This window comes from Zootoca vivipara, chromosome 7 (assembly GCF_965207765.1).
Source record: "Zootoca vivipara chromosome 7, rZooViv2.hap1.1, whole genome shotgun sequence".
In the NCBI taxonomy this organism is placed as follows: domain Eukaryota; kingdom Metazoa; phylum Chordata; class Lepidosauria; order Squamata; family Lacertidae; genus Zootoca; species Zootoca vivipara.
Window position 1 is genome coordinate 82,498,170 of NC_142590.1, and position 20,858 is coordinate 82,519,027.

A 20,858-nucleotide genomic window follows, 5' to 3' on the forward strand; every position below is an offset into this window, starting at 1 on the left:
GACAAGAGGGGCTGAGGGGAAGCAGAGCGATACGTTTGGCACCAGCTTGGCTGCGGGAGCTTCCAGGAGGCATACAAAGGCACCATCCAACCGTCTTAGGGACTCCACTTTGGGCATTGTGGAAAGCAGGAGTTTCTTAGGGTGGGGTGGGGAGAATAGGGGTAACAGCCCCAGAGCTCATGCTTTGTGGAGACGCACACCCGCAAGTAGCTGCAAAACAGCAATGAACAGTAAGCCGGGTTTTTTTTGGGGGGGGGGGGTACATAGGAAATTGCCTTGGCACTGAGTCAGATAACTGTTCCACCTAGCTCAGCATGTCTGCCCTGACTTCAGGGCTTCAGAAAAGGGTCTCCCTGCACCAGCCCTGCCTGGAGGTGCTTGGATTTAACTCACAGCCTTCTCTGTGCAATGGAGTATCTGCAACTGAACTACGGTCCTTGAGCTTTGGGGAGATGAAGGCAGCAGGAGGCCCACACCGTGCAATTTGCACAGGGCCCTGTACCCTTCTCAACAGGCCCTTCTCGGTGGCTGCTCCCAGACTCTGGCACTCGCTCTCTAAGGAAGCTAGGCGGGCTCCCTCCTTGTTGTTCGTCCACTGCTAAAGACCTCCTTGTTCCAACAGGCTTTGGGGAACAGGCTGCTTTTAATGAAAGGGCTGGTGCCGTGCTGTTTTAATTGCAATCATCTTTAATAGATCTTTTAGATTAACATGTAGTTTTCATTCTATGGAAGTTTACTCGTTTTCTAATGACTGGGTAGTTTTAAAAATGTTTTCAGCTGTTCCTATTTTACCTGTAAGCTGCCTTGAGTCAGAGAAAAAGGTGGGGTATAAATTAATTAATAATACTAATAATAATAATAATAATAATGGACACAGGTGGTGCTGTGGTTAAACCACTGAGCCTAGGGCTTGCTGATCAGAAGGTCGGCAGTTCGAATCCCTGTGACGGGGTGAGCTCCCGTTGCTTGGTCCCAGCTCCTGCCAACCTAGCAGTTCGAAAGCACGTCAAAATGCAAGTAGGTAAACGCCGTTTCCATGTGCTGCTCTGGTTTGCCAGAAGCGGCTTTGTCATGCTGGCCACATGACCTGGAAGCTATACGCCGGCTCCCTCGGCCAATAATGCAAGATGAGCGCGCAACCCCAGAGTCGGTCACGACTGGACCGAATGGTCAGGGGTCCCTTTACCTTTTTTAATAATAATAATATCAATACCACCACCCCTGGGATAGCTCTGGTGAAAAGAGAAGCTGCAGTCATAGCTGCAGACAGTGCAGCATCCCTGCTTTGTGTCCTCCCTCCTTTTATGTGCATGACAATCCCATGCCACAAGGCAAATACCAAACTGACCCTTCGGTTTTGCAGGTTGGTCTTTGGAGTATTCCCTGGTCTCCAGAGGAATCTGAAAGACCCGACAGCAATTAGCTGCTTGGTGTCTGATCCTTGAGCGCCCTCTACCGGGTACTGTTAGAATGGCACCCCAACGAACGCATTCAGAACAGAAGTAAAATGTTACAGGTCGGTAGCCATGTTGGTCTGGTGTAGTCGAAATAAAATAAAATAAATCCTTCCAGTAGCACCTTAGAGACCAACTAAGTTTGTCATTGGAAACAAAAAGGACTAAAACCTGTCTTCAGTGGCGACACATTTCAAAACCAGGGAAGGGGTTCTTGTCATTGAAGAAGCAGGGCTGTCAAACAAATTTCTGGACCCTTCTTCTTCCACCACTAGCAGCAGAGATATAGCACAGGGATGTGCTGGTGTCCTACTAGAGTGATTGTTCTAAAAGTACTAGAGTGATTGTTCTAAAAGTTCTAAAGGTATTGGAGGAGATGCAAAATTAAAAAATTCCTTCAGTAGCTCCTTAAAGACCAACTAAGTTTTTATTTTGGTATGAGCTTTCGTGTGCATGCACACTTCTTCAGATACACTGGAAACACGGCTACCTACCTGTTATTGGAGGAGATAATACCTCTATTTATCCTATAAAACCTGTCTATAAAGTATAGTGCTGGAGGAGACTCCTGAGAGTCCCATGGACTGCAAGAAGATCAAACCTATCCATTCTGAAGGAAATCAGTCCTGAGTGCTCACTGGAAGGACAGATCCTGAAGCTGAGGCTCCAATACTTTGGCCACCTCATGAGAAGAGAAGACTCCCTGGAAAAGACCCTGGTGTTGGGAAAGATTGAGGGCACTAGGAGAAGGGGACGACAGAGGATGAGATGGTTGGACAGTGTTCTCGAAGCTATGAACATGAGTTTGGCCAAACTGCGGGAGGCAGTGCAAGACAGGAGTGCCTGGTGTGCTCTGGTCCATGGGGTCATGAAGAGTCGGACACGACTAAACGACTAAACAACAACAACAATAAAGTATGTGACCAGCATCCCTACTGGAGGCATCCCATCCCTGCCCAGATTCGGTTCTAGGGTAGCAAATTTGGGGCAAACAGTTTACTACCCAAATATTACATGCCAAATTTGCCACCCAAGATTAGGTTTTAGAATCACTGGGCCATGGACTAAGAAGGGAAGGAGTTGTCTTCTCTAGCCATTCCCCAAAGTGCTGCTGACTGGGTCCTCCAAGAATTAGATGAGCTCCTGGCTTGTGCCAGTAGTAACCCATAAATGTGACATGCAGATAGGAGTAATGAGAAATAAGTACCCCCCAAATCCAATAACATCCAAGGCTGGATGACTGCAATGTGCTTTACATGGGGCTTCCCTTGGACTTAGTCCTGAAACTAAAGCTGGTGCAGAACACGGTTGATTCCTTATTACACCTCTGCTAAGGTAGTTGCATTCATTGCCAATAGGCAGTGAGTTCCACAAATCCCATAGGTGTGCTTAGTATGTCCTAGGAACCAGGCTTTTAAATTGTAGCTTCAGCCGCTAGAATCAGTTACCAGCTGAAATTAGATAAGTACCTACTGGTTTGTTTGTGACCCAATCATTTTATAGAATATCAGTTCCACAATTGTATAAATCATTTTATAGCTCTTTGTAATTCATTCTACTGTACAGCACTTTGGTAGCGTTGGGTGGTGAAGCAGTTTATAAATCTGCATTAAACACACACAAACACACACAGGGATGAAAGTGTCATCCATTAATTCTGTGTTTGAGAAGGGCAGTGTTAACTAACAGAGGGGTAACCATCACTTATCACAAACAAACAAACAAAACCTAAACTAAACCATTTAGAGTGCATCCTGCTCTTCTTCCCAGAGAAACATTCAATGATGCTCAGACCAGGTGCTTCTCAGCAAGTGATCAAGCCCCTCCACTGGGTCTTAGACTCGGAGTCAAGGTTCCACTTTATCCACCGATTTGATCCTGATAGAACTTCTGGCTACCCGCACCTTCCACTGATACCGAAAGAGCCTCCGCTCACATTCCTTCTGCCCCCACTGGCGGGCCAGCATCACAGCATTATAGCCATCATTGTCCTCATCGCTAATCTTGGCCCCGTGGCCAAGAAGCAGCTCCATACAGTCACAGTGGCCCGAGGTGACGGCAACGTGGAGGGCCGTTCTACCCAGCGGCGTTTTATATGCCACGTCAGCACCTGGAGAGGGGGAAGCACACCAAACAAGGGATCGAACAGACCAGAGTTTAACATATCAAAAAACTTTCGTAAGACAATAAATTCTTTAACCCTCTAATGCAGTGGTCTTCAACCAGTGTCCCTTGGCACCCTGGGGTGCCTTGAATGATAGTCAGGGGTGCTGCGGGCAACACTGGCCTCTGCCCCTCTTCCCTCCCCTCCCTCCTCTGATGCCCCCTCACGTCTCTGCTCCCAAAGGCTTGCTTGGCTGTTTGTTGCAGCAGCCTTGGCTACAAGCTCCCCAGGCGAATGGTACCTCTGAGGCTGGCCAAGGGGTGCTGGTTGCCAGGAGCCTCAGAGTAAGCAAGCAAGTGGGTGAGGGAGCTCAGCCAGCCAGTCCACCAGCCCTTGCTGTTGGGAACAGACGGGAAAGTGGGAGGCCAGGCAGGGAGGCAGGCACGGTACTGGCCTTGCTTGTGCTTGCTGTGTGCAAGGCCTGCCTGGGAGCTGCGTGCCCAGCGCCAAAGGGGAGCGCCAAAGGGGAATGGCTGGGGAAACCCAGCCAGATGGGCGGGGTATAAATAATAAATTATTACATTATTATTATTCTGCCATGCAGGCCTGGCGGTGCCCGCTGCTGCCACTGCTGCCTCCCAAGGTGAGTAAGGTGCGGGCCTCACATTCACCTTTGGCCAGTTTCCATTGGGCCGCTAAGGCTGGGAGGCATCCTCCTCCCAGGTCCCTGGGGGGGGTGGTGGAATGAGGAGGCACGTGCCTCTCTTTGGGTATTGAATCGAAAGCGCACTTTAAATCGATGAAGGCCACAAACAGCTTCCCCCTATCCGATTTCGTGTATTTTTCAGCTAGGGATGCCAGTAATAGACAGTGGTCTATTGTTGATTTGTGTTTTGTAAAGCCAATCTGTTCAGGACCAATAATCCTTTTCTTTTTCATCCAATCTAATAAGTATCTCTCTAGATGTTTTGAGTAGAGTTTACATATGGTAGATAATAAACTAATAGGTCGATAATTACATGGCTGCTCAGGGTCACCTTTTTTATATATTGGAAATATTATGGAGGTCAGCCAAGAGTTCGGGACTAGTCCTGTTTTATCAATAAGCGTGAACAGATTAGCAAGTGGAGATGCCCACCAATCGACATACTTTTTCAGGATCTCAACAGGGATCCCATCAAGGCCTGGGGCCTTTCCAGATTTTAATTCTCCAATCAAAACCTTTATCTCATCGATACATACTGGGGGCCAGTTTGGAGTGTTTAAAGGAATAGGCTCATCATCAGCAGGAGAGTGGTAAACTGAGTCATTGAATATTTTGCTGTAATGATCTACCCAGGATTGTTGGGAAATAGTGGGGGCAGTAGGTAATAGATTATTATTTAGATGACTGACCATTTTTTAAGATAATATGCGTGTTTTTTCCTGACTATAAGTTCGTTGTATATCTTCCTACTAGCGAAATAGGTTATTTTGCTTATCTCATCACTCTTTTTGCGAAAATCACTGAAGGCTATTCTAAGGCATCTTTTCGCTGTATAACATTCCCGATCAAACCAAGAAAGACGAATAGGCCTCTCTTTGGGGTAGGGGGGGCAGTGGTAGCTGCCCCTGCCCAGAGGGCTCCCAAGAAGAGGAGGCTGAGGCAACACTCCACAAGGGGCAGTGTTTGAAAAGGGATGAGGGGCTGCCGGCTCTGCGGGCAAGGGGAGGTACAACTGGGCTTCTGGGCTTCAGAGCATGTTTCCCTAAAGGGGAGCCGCAGTAATAATGTAGTTGGTCAAGGGAGCCGTGGACTCAAAGAGGTTGAAAATCTCTGCTCTAATGCAATAGATCCCCCACTGGGCTCCAGGGTCAGCTGATCAGCATTGCCAGTGAGCCCCACTAGCAATAGAAGAATTGGGAGCTCACTCTGTACTCTCAATTGTCCCTTCGTAACCACATCCTTGCTGGCGTGGCCGGGACATGGTTTGGAGGAGAGAGACTCACGGGCCAAATTGGGACCTGTTATGGGTGTATGGGACACGAGTGGCGCTGTGGGTTAAACCACAGAGTCTAGGGCTTGCCGATCAGAAGGTTGGCGGTTCGAATCCCCACGATGGGGTGAGCTCCTGTTGCTCGGTCCCAGCTCCTGCCCACCTAGCAGTTCGAAAGCACGTCAAAGTGCAAGTAGATAAATAGGGACCGCTACAGCGGGAAGGTAAACGGCGTTTCCATGTGCTGCTCTGGTTCGCCAGAAGCGGCTTAGTCATGCTGGCCACATGACCCGGAAGCTGTACACCAGCTCCCTCGGCCAGTAAAGCGAGATGAGTGCCGCAACCCCAGAGTCGTCCGCGACTGGACCTAACGGTCAGGGGTCCCTTTACCTTTACCTTTATGGGTGTAATTAATTGCCTTTTTACTTTAATGCCTCAACCCTCCTTCCAAGCCAGCTTCATCCATAGATAAGTGCAGATCTGTGGGTTAATCTGCAAATGCAGCAGAATGAGGTGAGAATTATATGACAAAAGTCCTGAGGTGGACAGGACGCAGTGCAGTGCATTCTTTCCACCTCTGGGCTTTGCCACACAATGACTTTTCCAATTTTTTTGTAAAGGCTTCTGCTTCCCCTGATATGAACAATTCACCACAAGTAGAAAACCAGCACCACAGGGTATCTGCCAGGCTATAGCCTCTCCCCTTGATGTGCTAGCTTGCTTTGAACTTGCAGAAGGGTTTTGAGGCTTTTTTTAAAAAAAATGCGGGGAACATTTGGGAAATGGAGTTACCCACCTATAATTGGAGGCGGTGTGCAATACATTCCACCACTTCATAATTCTAGTGCACATTTAGAACATGCTAGGGGAGCTCATTGCAAGTGGAGCTCTCTGGAAGAAGCAGACCATGAAACTCACTGTGCAGTTCTTTGGATCCCAGTCTCAATTTACTGAAAAGCCTCATCTTGGAAGGAGAACAATTTATGCAGGATTGATGGAGGCACATAAATGCAATAGGTTTTCATGCTGTGCTCTCGATTCATTTGATGAGTAGGGGTTTGCACCACTGTAAGCGTAACTGCTATAGACTTAGTCCTACTGTTATCAGGTCAATTTCCTCGAGTTTTGCAATATGGAAAATGTAAGTGGGGAGCTGACAATTGGGTATCTAAGCTTTGGAAGACACCTAAAAGATGTACTGTACGTAGTTTATTGGGCACAATGAACCCACCCCATACTAAGAACTAGTACCACTTGGGCATAGTAATCTCATAGCAATGTGTTGTTATATGACGACCAGCTCACCACATAATTTTAGACAAATTAACCTATTGGACTAATGCTCTGTGATCAAATTGTATGTAATTGTTTTCTTCTGACCACCAAGGATGGCCAGCTGGGCTGAAACACATCTGGTCTTGGACAAATTTTGGTTATATTGGTCATATAGGGGTTTTGATCAAGTTTCATCTCAACAGACAAGTCCATTTGTTATTATACTATCTTTGTAATTTTATCCATTTTGACCCCGGTTTTTATATTGGACTGAAATTTGTCTTTCCCTTTCCTACAATGTTTGGAAGCAATTCACTTATTTATTCCTAACCACCTTAAACTTTGAGACTTGCAATATTGAAAACACCAGCCTTAGACAGCTACAAGGGCCCCTTCGGAATATAGGGATGCTACCATTTTGAATCAGGAAATCCACTGCCTCCGAACGGCCCCTGCGCGCATTGATAAATAAAGCTGCAAAGGTTCGGTGTGCTAACCATTCGTTCCTCTCCGCTGGTCCCAGGGATGTGGAATAGGCCGTGGAAAATGTGGAAGACATTGTACCTCCTGCAACCTCAATCTGGCAATGGAAGACACAAAACAAGTATTGACTCATTATTTAAACAGACCCGGAGGAAACCTATTGCACGCTGTGAGCGAATCCCAAGCTGTTGGAAAGACAGTAGAAGATGGGCAACATTTTTCCTGTTTATCTAGCCAGCGGGTTTGCGGCATCGCCTTCCGTTTGGCTTCTGAACTTCTCTGCCAGACTCGTCATTCTGTGAGGGTTGAATCATTGTGGGAAGGGCAATGCAGAAAATAAGCCAATACGCTGGAAATGTTAGGGTTGCCATATGTCCTCTTTTTCCAGGACACATCCATTATTTCATGGGTATGTAAAATGAGAGTCATCACAGCAATCCATAGTTAAAAGTAGAAGTCGGCAAATGTGTCGTCTTTTTTCGCTCTTCAGAATATGGCAACCCTAAATCCTTCCCAAATGCATGCGGATTATCAGACAAAGGCTATTCAATGCCATCTTCCGCAACCTCGGCCCCCCAGATGTTTTGAGACTACAATTCCCAGCATCCCTGACCACTGGTCCTGCTAGCTAGGGATCATGGGAGTTGTAGGCCAGAAACATCTGGAGGGCCAAGGTTGAGGAAGCCTGATTTAATGTGAATGTGAAGGTTGGATGGTTTCAGGGAGTCAGAGATATTGTTAGGGTACGGTATTTATTCATTCAGAGCCCAAATTCCCCAAATTCAAAATATTATTATTATTATATTATATACCGCGCCCATCTGGCCGGGGTGGAGATGCTCCTTCAGGTACACAGCCGTTTCGGGCTTTAAAGGTCAGCACCAACACTTTGAATTGGGCTCGGAAGTGTACTGGGAGCCAATGAAGATCTTTCAGGACCGGTGTTATATGGTCTCAGCGGCCACTCCCAAACTGGTATTGAACTCAGTTATCACGTTATTTTTTGGCAATCCCTCCCAGCAGTGATGTACTGGGTTAGGGATGAAGTTCCTTTGCTTATTTCACAGCAAGGATAATGATATCACCACCTGGGGTGCTGTTTGCCAATCCCTCTGCAGGCCAAAGAAGTTTGCCTCAGAAGGCAATTCATCCAATAAATCTTAAGAGTAGGAGAGACGGACTACATAAACCAAGCATGGCTAAGGGTTAAACTGCAACTCTTGTCCTGAAACATTTCAAAATCCTTTTGGTTTACTATGGCAACTGAGCACGTCACAAAACAGCGAGCAAGCCTTCAAATCCAAACAGAACACTCCATCAGCGCTCAGTCGGTAGAGCAGGACCCTCTTAATCTCAGGGTCAGGGGTTCGAGCAGCCATGTTAGGAAGAAGATTCCTGCATTGCAGGGGGGTTGGACTAGATGACCCTCGTGGTCCCTTCTAACTCTACAATTCTATGATTCTATGTTAAGCAAGTTGTGAAGGGGTAGGGGGAGAGCAGCCTGGCTATTAATGCCGTAAGTAAAAAAATAAAAAATCATTTCCCCCTATATCAGGGGTAGGCAACCTAAGGCCCATGGGCCAGATGCGGCCCAATCACCTTCTCAATCCGGCCCACGGACGGTCCGGGAATCAGCGTGTTTTTACATGACTAAACTGTGTCCTTTTATTTAAAATGCATCTCTGGGTTATTTGTGGGGCATAGGAATTTCTTCATTATTTTTTTCAAAATATAGTCTAGCCCACCACATCGTCTGAGGGACGGTGGACCGGCCCATGGCTGAAAAAGGTTGCTGACCCCTGCCCTATATAGTCTCAGCAGGGGTCAACAAATGACAGGCCCCTGCACTCATCAAGATGGGCAGCAGCAAGATGGGGAACTGCAGGTTGGCAATGGGGAATCTGGGCTTCTTATGATGACAGGCCTCTTCTGCAGTGGCTCCCTTTTTGTGGAATGCTCTCCCCGGGGAGGTTTAGCTGGTGCCTTCATTATACTGTACATCTTTAGGTGCCTGGTTTTCAGACACCCTTTTAAATGTGTTTTAGGAGGGTTAGGGGGTTATTGGTTTGATATTGTCCCCGTTTTATCAGACTTGGCAACATATTAAGCTAAAGCAAATTATGCAGTGCCAATTTTAACTTGACCCAAAATAAGCAAAATGGTGACCCTGAACAATGTAAGTGAAGATTCTCTCTCTTATGCATCTGAGACAAGTGTGAGTAAAGGACGTTATAGAAATGCCACTACCCTTTTAAAAAAGGAGCCAAACTTGAGCTGCCTGATACAAACAGGCACCAAGGTAGTATCTTTAGATTATTATGTGGCTGCTTTTAATGTCTCAAGCAACTAGTTGCTTTAGCAAGGTCCGCTGCAGTTTCTGTAGAAGGAATCCCCCCCGCCCCGTTTAGAAAAGAAAACCAACCTTTTTGTTGTTTCCTGTCACAGCTGCAGACACCAATAGCCCCCAGGAGTCTTCTGGCCATATTCGCATGGTGAGGGTTCCTCCAGGAATAATGTCATTGTGCTTGAACATAGTGAGGTCACCAAGATCCACTGTGGGAGGAGATAATTCGGAAAACTTCAGAAGGTTGCAAGGCAAAATATGACGATTGAGATGTGAAAAGGAGGGTTGAAAGACCAAGATCAATTTGGGGTGGGGGGGAGGGAGCAAACATCAGTCCACTTGAAGGTCTCTGAGTGACTTGAAAGGCACTGACATTTAACAGCTACATTTTAGGGCATGAATTTATGGTTTCTCCCTAGTCCTTACCCTTAACACACAAGAATAATTTCCTATAATATGCACAGGGATTACTTGTCCCTCCACAAAGCAGAGCAGTCTTTGCAATTAATCGTCGTCGGGTTTTTTAATTAAAAAAAAAAATCAAAACATTGAAGCAGCCAAGAAGAGAAAATGCAGTGTGGTGCGCTTAAGTGCTAGACATGGATCTGGGAGACCAGGGTTCAAATAATAGAATTGTAGGACCCTGAGAGTCCAAACCCCTTCAATGCAGGAATATGCAACTGTCCCATTTGGGGACTGAACCGGCAACCTTGGCACTATCCGCAGCAAATTGCTCTAACCACCTGTCACGCAACTCACTGAGAGGTGTTGGGCCAGTCATTGCCTATAGGTCTACCTTATCTCACAGGATTGGTTTTGTATAGGTAAAATGGGGGTGGGCGGGCAGGGATAGAGGGAACATCAAGGATTTATTGGCGGAAAGGTGGGGTATAAATGGTTATAATTTATTATTAAAATGTATTTTTAAAGCTAGAATTCTGGCCAAACTTTAAAGCTGGGGTAGGCAACCTAAGGCCCAGCCCACGGGGGTCGTTTAACCAGCCCACGAGCAGCCCCTGAAGTGAGCTGCCCGCTCGGCGAGTCCCCGCACCGCGCTGCACTGGTGCGGGAACTTGCTTCCGTGGTGCTGGAAATTGCGTCTGCGCAGACGCAGACACCAGAAATCACGGGCGCGCGCGCGCCAGCCCAGGGTAAGGTGAACTTGCCGACCCCTGCTTTAAAGCAGTTCATGACAAGAGTCTCTGCAGGAACAGCCAAAACTTTTTGATTGTTCTAGATTCTGACCACATTCTTTCAACCCTGTCTTCAAACCTATATGGGCTAGGGTTTGCTGTGATTGCTTAATGGCAGTGGAGATTACCAGCATGAAAATTCTGTGTCTCATACCATAACATCCTTTTTCTCATGAACATTTGTTTCTTGGTCAAATAATGAATTGCTTAGTAAACTAACCCACCCATGTACAGCTAAGCTATCTCAAAATGATAGATTTAGGAAGGTAGAACTGCAAATGTTGTATTGGATCAATTGCAAAACAAATTGGATCAACTGCTAAACAGTGTACAAATTCGCAAACGTATTTTATAACAATTATTAAGCGGCTAATAAGGACTCCCAAAGCAACTAAACATAAAATATTTCATGTTATGACAACCAATATTCCTATATGATTAGGACTACGCTGCTTCTCAGCTCCATTACAGAACAATATAGTGTGACAGAATTGCCACCTGCAAGATGAAAAGAAGCTAGAAACCAACACTAAGGGTTATTAATTCAGGTTTCTTGAGGCTGAACAAAATACACTTCAAAGTTTGTGGCCATTGACTGCACAAATCTTAGAAGCCACAAAGGGGCAACTGAATAAAATTTCCAGTGATTAAGGATAGGGCCTCAGTATCTTTTTCCATCTCAAAACTAGAAGGACCAGAATTATACAAAAGAGTAAAAAGTAGGGAATTGTGCTAAATGAAATTATACAAAGTCACCCTTTTTGGTAGACAGCTCATGAAACTATCCAGTTTTGGATGCCGACTCCAAACTTAGCTGGTCTAACTCTGAAAGGTGGATTCTTTTCCCGTAACACTTTTGCTGATTGTAGAAAAGGGACCTCACCTCTATCCAGGTAGTGGAGGCGTTGGAAATTCACAGGGATCCCAGCTAAGAGCTCCAGACGGTTCTTCAGATTTTTTATGGTTAAGTCGCGGTGACATTCGGGCACCGTATAGACCTCGTCAGCCTCCACCAGATGCAGCTTGATGTTAAAATATCGGATCTGGGGGGGTGTAAAGTCCCCTGAACGTAATGACCGATGCTGTGATAAGATGCCGCCGCGAGAAGTCCCCACTTTGAGCGAGGAAGTGCTCACTGGATTTTTTTTCTTGGCCGGCATCCTCTGAACCACTCATCAGATTGTTGCTATCTGAACCTCTAGGACATCAAAGCAATGATGTCATGACACAGGACAATGCGCGGCTGGCAGATCATCAGGGCACTGCCAGTGTGATGTCATGTTGCAGCTAGGACACCCCTTTGACAACTTGCAATTGGAACTCCCGGCAGATAACAGACACTTAAATCTCCTTTCCTTCACTATGTATCCCTCACTGCTGGAAAACATAAGATATTAGGTGATAGGGACCGTGCTGAGGAGGGCTGCATAGAGAAGGAATGGCAGCAGCCGCCCCCTCCCCCCGATCAGGATCTTGAATCTTCCCAGGAGCAGTGGGATAGTATAGATTTGGAACAGTGGTTCGCAGAGAGACAGTTCAGAAGACAAAAGTTGGGAAGAACTGGGAAAAAGAGAGTTAACAGACTCTCTCTCGCTGGAGAGCCTACATCCGCCTAGCCCACGGTCACGATAAGCAAATAAGGTGGCAGCACAGAAAGCAAAGTGGTTGCGAGATCAGGTTGCAAGACGAGGAAGTGGCGAGGGTGACTTGGGGGGGGGGAGTAGGTGTAAACCTTAATTAGGAGCACCTTTACTCTGAGAATGGACTCTCTGTTCTTTTGCTGTGATCATTAAAATCTCTTTAAATGGTAAGAGACTATTTTTGCTTTGTTCTGCTTATCCACGGCCAAAGGGAGGGAGGAAGACGTTTCCCTGAAGCCTGGCATTATGGGGTGCCTGAGATATTTTGAAGGTAGCCCTATTAAAAGGCTTGGAAGGGTTTGCTATGTTATGGTACAAGTTAAGTCAACAAAAGAAAAAGAAGTTTGGGGAAACAGTCATTGGATTTATTGAGATAAATATGAATAAAAAGTTACATAGATTCTATGTTTTGACAAAATCAGCGGCACTTCCAGAGTGTCTTCATCTATTCTGGGTCCTAAACATTACCTTTTACAGACATACAACTGCCACTTGGGCAGGATTCCAGGAGACGCCAAATTTATAACCACATACAGCAGATAACAGCAGGTTTGATTTTGAGGCAAAATGGCTAGCGTGCTTTGGATTACAATATTTCAGTATTGCACCACTTATATTTTTCGCATCCCTTATCTAAAAGCAAAATCCTTGCAACTTTTGTGCGAGAGGGATGGCAACTTTTGCTCCATGTGAGGTCCACCAAATTTCTTTTCACATAATTTAAAACAGAGTGAATGAATATGTTACTCCACAGCATACATCCATCTGCCCAGAGAGTGATTTATAAGGTGCTGTCATCATGCACAAAATCCTTTGGGGAGCAAGTTAAGAACCGTTGCTGCCCACTTTTCAGTCATTTCAGTTATGTTTATGCAGAAGCGACAAACAAGCCACTGTGAAATGAATGGAGGTTGTGACAGTGAAGTTCTTTGCTACTCTCACCTATTGCCAATAAGAAATGGAATGCGAAACACACAAAATTGGAGGGGGGGGGGGCATTTCAATGTTGGAAAGGTGAGGTGAGAGAGGGAAAAGTCAAAAAGAACTGCCCAGAATTCTCTCTCCTCAAGTGCATGCAACTCTAGTTTTCTAAACACCTTTTTAAAAAACAATTTAAGAACAAAAATCCCATTTTAAAAATGGTGAAAACTCCTGGATTTAGAAAAAAGGTGCTATTTTTTAATGAAAATTTTGATTTGTTGCTTCTGCAAAATTAAGTTTAACAGCTTACTCATGCATAAGTGAAACTAACTAAACAATACCTTCATGAAAACTACTCCAACTTTCTAAAGACATATGGATACTTAGGTTATTTAGTTAGGCTAGTGTAGCAAAGGGTACCTATCAATCTAAATCTAACAACATGGCAGCCCAAACTGGATTATTTTAATGTCCAAACAGCAGACCATATACAATTCTTTTCAAACATTTCTATATACACTTAAAAAAAGATGATCAGTGCTGAAAAAAATTTAACGACCTGTTATGGTCAACAAAACCAAAAACTGGTTAGAACAATTTTAGAAAAATCTGAACTGTTAAAAAATACTTGTATGTTAGCATTAGAAAAAGATATTAAAACTACAAAAAAAACTGACATTTTGCTGAAAAACTGCGGTCATAAAAATCATTTGCATTGAAGAGGCATTTTGTTTTAAACATATTAAAACATTTAAGTGTAGAACCACCTTGCAGAATTCACAGAGTTTAAACGTATTGTACTGAAATAGCAAGGACACATTTCTAAAAAGCATTTTAGGATCTTGCAAAGCAAAATGCTATTATAAACAAACTCTGTATTGCAATCTGGAGCACAATATTTCATAGTATTATGTCCAGAATTCAGTAGGCAATTGTAGCAAATTAAACCATAAAATAAACAAATTGAGAAACATACTAGGAAGCAAGCTGACAATTCTGACAGTACAACCACTTAATGAAGCAAATATATTTGAGAGGCCATAGTTATGCCCTATCTAGATACCAGACAAATGCTAAACGGAAAATATTTACTTACTGCTAAATGTGATTTTGTCAGATACCTTTAAAAAAAGAAAGAGATTCAGTTATGCTTAGCCTAAGGTTACAGTGCTTCCTGTGAGGTTTTCTGCATTTAAATTCCAAACAGCACAATCTTATATCTTATCTACTTGGAAGTAATTATCACCAAGTTCAGCGGGACTTACTTCCAAGTTGCATTTATGTATAATTGTGCTGTGAGGCTTGCATATTCAAGTAAAGAAAACTTGAAGAGGATACTATTTCATAACTGTTAAGACTCTACTGCAGAACTTTTCTACTTATGGCCAAATCATAAATAAATATTAAATTCCAGCAGCAATCACCCCCCTGAATAATCCCTGGTGAAGACCTATAACATATACATAATTTGCTTCTGTACATATAGTATAATCTGGGTTTCTGGACTCCACCGTCCCTAGAGAAGTTGTTCATTATGTATTTAAAGATTGCATTTTCATGGGTATCCAAAGATGGAAACTCATGAGAATGGCCCTACAGCTGGGAACACAATGTGAATCAGCTAGTTGGTGTCATTCATTTTCCAGGACTCATGCATATAGTATATTAACTATGCAATGCTTAGATCCCCCTCCATTTTTCCTTTCCCATTTATACTTCCACTGATTTATATCCCTTCCAAGACAATGCTACTCAGAGTTTACAACCATAAGCCAGAATTAGTGGGAAATCCAGAGGTCTGTGGACACATGCAACATGATTCCACACAGAGACAGAGAGGTCTTGGCTTTCCCTTCTAGTGGTGGTCCCCCACACCAAATGGAATCTTCAGAGCAATCTTTTTGAGGAGGATGCAGTTGGAAGGAGGTGGCTGAAAAGCCCCCATGTGGGAAGAGAAGGTCACACACAGTTCTTTGGGCGGGACACATTTTGTACTAAAATTCCCACCAATCTTCGGGGGGGGGGGGTAGCAACTTTCAAGATCCAAAGTTGAGAAACCCAGATCCCCAGATCTCTGATCTTGCACTCATAAACAAGCAAAAGCTTTCGTGTGTTCTTTAGACGTTTGACCAAATTCCAACCATATCCCAGGATTGAAGGCCCAACAGTCTATATCCACAAGCCTCAAGCCACTTACTTTGGAGGAGGCCCAACAAATATACAAGAACTACTTCAAAGGTAGTTGTTTGAGAACTGCAGCTTATATTCATGTAACAGCCTTAGCAGAAAAAGATTGAGATAACTGCAAGAATAAAGAAAAGCTACCACTATGAATCTCTCTCTCTCTCTCTCTATCTCTATCTCTCTCTCTCTCACACACACACACACACACATGACATACAAACACAGAAAAACCCAAAAATGCTACAATTCACAAAAGTGAAGCCCTCTGTTGTTGTTTTTTAAAATGTCACCTCCACCCAGGGGGAATGAAAATTTACTTTTGCTCTAATAAAACAACTGTGCTGGTTTTTCTTAATGGCTTACAGATATGGATTCAAGTTTTCCAAATTCTTTGCCAACTTTCTGGATGAATTTATATAATAAAATGTGATGCCATTAGCAATGCAACAGCGAGTGTCCATTACAACAAAATGGGTGAGAGTCCACATTTTCTATGTTCACTGACTATATAGCTCTGTGCGCCACTCTGAATTGGAAGCCAAGTGATTAGCCTTTCCTTGTCTCCGAGTCACCGTGTTCAAAAGGCATATTCCTGTTATCTGGGGTGACGATGAAGCAATGGACGTGTACAACTTAACACGAGCAATACATAAATACTTTCTGTAGAGAGGAGTGTCCCTGCCCACATCCTTGAAAGGGAAAAACCAAAAGCTGAATGATTGGTGGGCATTCCCTATCAGTATTGCCAGTCTGTAGATAAAAGGTCAATGTGTTCCTCGTTTAAATGACGGTATTAAGAACAAGCCCTTTTCCCTTTGGTTACATTGGTTGCTTGATGCAGTTCCTTCCTCCAGGTTCGTTGCCAAAGCAGCAACCTGTTAGTTGAGTCATCATTTTGTGGTCCACGTGGACAAATGAAGTTAATTTTGCTTCTCAAGTGAAGTAATGTGCATATTATTGTGTTTTGGTTTCATGGTGGCAAAAAAGGAAACATCCTGGTCCCTGTCCGCCTGCAGAACTAGGACAGTCTCTTCAACGGCTTCCAGGTGAGGGTTGCCAACACTTCTAAAATATACTAGAATAGGGGAGTGAAAGAGAACATTTTAGTCTGCGCTACATTGTTTAGCACTTAGCTGCTCATTTATTATTTTTCTGAAATCTTTTAACACACTCTCTTGCCCAGATGAGCCCACAAGGGATCTTACAATAACTTAAAACAAACAATAGCACACAAATAATAATAAAAAACCAAGAGCCAATAAAAAGTAGATACAAAAAAATTAAAATTACTAACAGCAACCATACTCAGAAGCAAGTCCCCTCAATTTCAATGGGACTTGCTTCCAGGTGAATGGGTACAAGATTGCAGCCTAAAACTATGTACAGCAAGGGAAAGAAACACAACAGTGACAAAAGTCTGGAGAAACAAACAAACAAATTACAGCTTGCTGAAAGGCCATTAAGGAAAAGGCCAAATGGGATCCACTTGGGAAACTGGACTAGACTAGAAGGATATTCAGTCTGACTTAGCAGGGTTCTCCTTATGATGATATCTCAATTTGCACTGGGTTTTTTGGGAAATCAGAACCAGGAAGGCACACGTCCAACTGATTATTTCAGGGATCAAAGCTATGAACCACAGTAGGATGTATGTGTTTGGTGAGTAACAATATCTGTAAAGGCCTTTGTTGAACAGGAATGAACAGCTGAAATGCTCAAGTTTTTCAGATTACAATACAATTGTAATCCAAAACAAGTAGCAAAAGACAGCACTATTACTTAACTATGGAGATCACACTGCTAGAAAACAGTTTATGTGTAGAAGGAATTAGCATACCTTTCTCCAACAGTGTTTGCCTCAAAGCTTTAGCAAGCAGAACCCTTACATTGGGCACAGGATCAGAAGCCAGACTTAAAAGGCTAGGTAACAAGTGTTCAACAAAATGGTCAGCAGGCATGCATTCCTCTTCAACGACTGCCTGCAAGAGAAACCAATCACACATAAATACTAAAACACCAAGCATCATTTTCAATAAAAGCAATAATCAAGAGGTGGCATCTGCTGTGCACTAAGTAGCTTAGGAAAGCCACAAATTCATTCAGCTTCCATCTGCAGAAAGGAGATAATAATAATGCCTTACAGGATTAAGAACAAAAAGGGATTTTGAGGAGGTCCAAAAGGATCTCTCCAAACTGGATGAATGAGTAGTAAAGTGGAAAATGTAATTCAGTGTAAGCAAACATAAAGCTTACACTGAGGCAAAAATGTCTAATTTCACATAAGCATCAATGAAGTCTAAACTGGCAGTGACTGGCTAGGAAGAAGACCTTGGCATCATGGTGGAGAGCTTGGAAAAAATGACAACTCAGTGTGCTGCATTTGTGAAAAAGCGATCATCAGGAAAGGGACTGAAAAGTACTGCCAATACTGCAAACAGTTTGATCAGCACACCTCAAAAAAACAAAAGCCACTGTAGGGCTGGAAAAGGTTCAGAAAATGGTACCCAAGATGATTCAAGGGGATGGACCAACTCCATCACAAGCAACGATTGCAATATTTGCAGCTTTTTAGTTTAGAAAAAAAGGGCCCACTAGAGGTGTACAAAGTACAGCATGGGGCCAAGTAAGTGAGCACAGAAAAGTTTTTCTCCTTCTCATATAAGTCCTAGAACCCAATGTTATCCAATTGAAACTCTGTGTTGAAAGATTCAGGACGGACTAAAGAAGTGCTTCTTAACACAGTGCATAGTTATATGATGGAATTTGTTACTCCGAGATGTAGCAATGGCTACCAACTTGGATGGCTTTAAAATGTGGCCAGACAAATTCATAGAGGATGAAGCTAGCAATGGATACTTGCCAGCATGGCTGTGTCCTACCGGTACTTCCTGTAGTGGAGGTGACAGGTCTCCGAACACCAATTGCTAGGGGACAAAGTGTGCCTTTGGTCTTCCCTTAGGGATCTGGTTGGCCAATGTGAAAATAATGTGCTAGACTACATGGGTGTTTGGTCCGATCTTATGATTACAAGAAGATAATGTTTTCAAGGCACTTGGAACACCCTAAGGGGTACTTGAATGCAAAGTGTTTATTAATAAGAAGTATTCTCAATATCCCTCTCCAAGGAGGCACCTCAGTTTCCCACGTGGTACAGTTTTAAGCAGCAATATAGGCCCTGTTACATCAGAACATCGAAGTAAATGGTATCAAAACAGGTGAGAAAAGTGGAGAAAACCGGGGGGGGGGATCTGTAGTAGTTAAGTGGAATGGCAGAACCTCCACTCAGAGTCTTGATAGGACTTGTTGCCAATGGATTTGAGATCTCTTTTGCTGGTTTTAATTGTTTCTACTTGTTCTCTCAGTCATGAGTGGTGCCCCCTCTGAATAGGAACCATTCAAACTAAATCCTTTATCATAAGAAGCCAACAGTGTCTTAGTATCTATCCAAACGGGCACAAATTTAAAAGGCAGAAGATTCCATTACATTAATTCAAGGTTATACATGTTCCTCCTGTAGATGTTCATGTCATAACTCCTATCCCTTTCACTCAAGAGTAGCATCCATACAGTTTCCCAGGTAGTCTTCCACCCGGTTAGCTTCCATGCCATGCTTAGCTTCAGCAGTATAACTGTGTGAAGGCAATTCTGTTATTTATTCACACCCTAGTCATGAAAGAAAGAAAGAAAGAAAAATCCCACCTGGCAGATGAAGGCAAATGCTTGTCTTCCAACCCACTTGGAACAATGACGGAACCTCACAATCAACTCATTAATGAAATTTAAACCCAGAGAGTTTGCACTGTTTGCATAAAATTTCTGTAATATTGCCACAACCTGGGGGTAAAAATCAAAGGAAAGAATCAGGTCATGAATAATAACAAGTAAAGGTGGCAATGCTGGTACAACAAATGACTAAATGTTTTCCAGATTTGTCCCTTAAATGTAATTAGAATCATAGAATCATAGAGTTGGAAGAGACCACAAGGGCCATCCAGTCCAACCCCCTGCCAAGCAGGAAACACCATCAAAGCATTCCTGACAGATGGCTGTCAAGCCTCTGCTTAAAGACCTCCAAAGAAGGAGACTCCACCACACTCCTTGGCAGCAAATTCCACTGCCGAACAGCTCTTACTGTCAGGAAGTTCTTCCTAATGTTTAGGTGGAATTTTCTTTCTTGTAGTTTGAATCCGTTGCTCCGTGTCCGCTTCTCTGGAGCAGCAGAAAACAACCTTTCTCCCTCCTCTATATGACATCCTTTTATATATTTGAACATGGTTATCATATCACCCCTTAACCTTCTCTTCTCCAGGCTAAACATACCCAGCTCCCTAAGCCGTTCCTCATAAGGCATCGTTTCCAGGCCTTTGACCATTTTGGTTGCCCTCTTCTGGACACGTTCCAGCTTATCAGTATCCTTCTTGAACTGTGGTGCCCAGAACTGGACACAGTACTCCAGGTGAGGTCTGACCAGAGCAGAATACAGTGGTACTATTACTTCCCTTGATCTAGATGCTATACTCCTATTGATGCAGCCCAGAATTGCATTGGCTTTTTTAGCTGCTGCATCACACTGCTGACTCATGTCAAGTTTGTGGTCTACCAAGACTCCTAGATCCTTTTCACATGTACTGCTCTCAAGCCAGGTGTCTCCCATCCTGTATTTGTGCCTTTCATTTTTTTTGCCCAAGTGTAGTACTTTACATTTCTCCTTGTTAAAATTCATCTTGTTTGCTTTGGCCCAGTTGTCTAATCTGTTAAGGTCATTCTGAAGTGTGATCCTGTCCTCTGGGGTGTTAGCCACCCCTCCCAATTTGGTGTCATCTGCAAACTTGCTCAGGATGCCCTCAAGCCCATCATCCAAGTCATTGATAAAGATGTTGAACAAGACTGGGCCCAAGACAGAACCCTGTGGCACCTCACTAGTCACTACTCTCCAGGATGAGGAGGAGCCATTGATGAGCACCCTTTGGGTTCGGTCAGTAAGCCAGTTACAAATCCACTGAATGGTAGCATTGTCTAGCCCACATTTTACCAGCTTCTTTACAAGAATATCATGGGGCACCTTGTCAAAGGCCTTGCTGAAATCAAGATAGGCTACATCCACAGCGTTCCCTTCATCTACCAGACTTGTAATTCTGTCAAAAAATGAGATCAGATTAGTCTGACATGACTTATTTTTCAGGAACCCATGCTGACTTTTAGTGATCACAGAGTTTCTTTCTAGGTGCTCACAGACTGTTTGCTTAATGATCTGCTCTAGAATCTTTCCTGGTATTGATGTCAG

General features: G+C 43.9%; 2 protein-coding genes across 3 annotated transcripts in view; both read right to left on the minus strand.

Moving 5' to 3' along the window:
• Positions 1-3,166: 3,166 nt before the first annotated feature.
• Positions 3,167-12,115, minus strand: ANKRD60 (ankyrin repeat domain 60). The gene is made up of 4 exons (XM_035122524.3): positions 11,713-12,115; positions 9,715-9,845; positions 7,224-7,389; positions 3,167-3,564 (listed from the first exon to the last, which is right to left on the minus strand). The coding sequence occupies exons 1-4, from the start codon at positions 11,987-11,989 to the stop codon at positions 3,302-3,304; spliced, it is 837 nt and encodes a 278-aa protein (XP_034978415.1). The 5' UTR covers positions 11,990-12,115; the 3' UTR covers positions 3,167-3,301.
• Positions 12,116-12,812: 697 nt separating this feature from the next.
• The window catches only part of LOC118088639 (serine/threonine-protein phosphatase 4 regulatory subunit 1), a 47,992-nt gene continuing 39,946 nt past the window's right edge, over positions 12,813-20,858 (minus strand). For both annotated transcript variants that reach the window (XM_088674690.1, XM_088674689.1), the window contains 3 exons: positions 19,274-19,408; positions 17,412-17,553; positions 12,813-16,649 (listed from right to left, as the gene is read on the minus strand). In XM_088674690.1, coding sequence (XP_088530816.1) covers positions 16,495-16,649; positions 17,412-17,553; positions 19,274-19,408 — 432 coding nt within the window. In that variant the 3' untranslated portion in view covers positions 12,813-16,494. The remainder of the gene's footprint in view (positions 16,650-17,411; positions 17,554-19,273; positions 19,409-20,858) is intronic.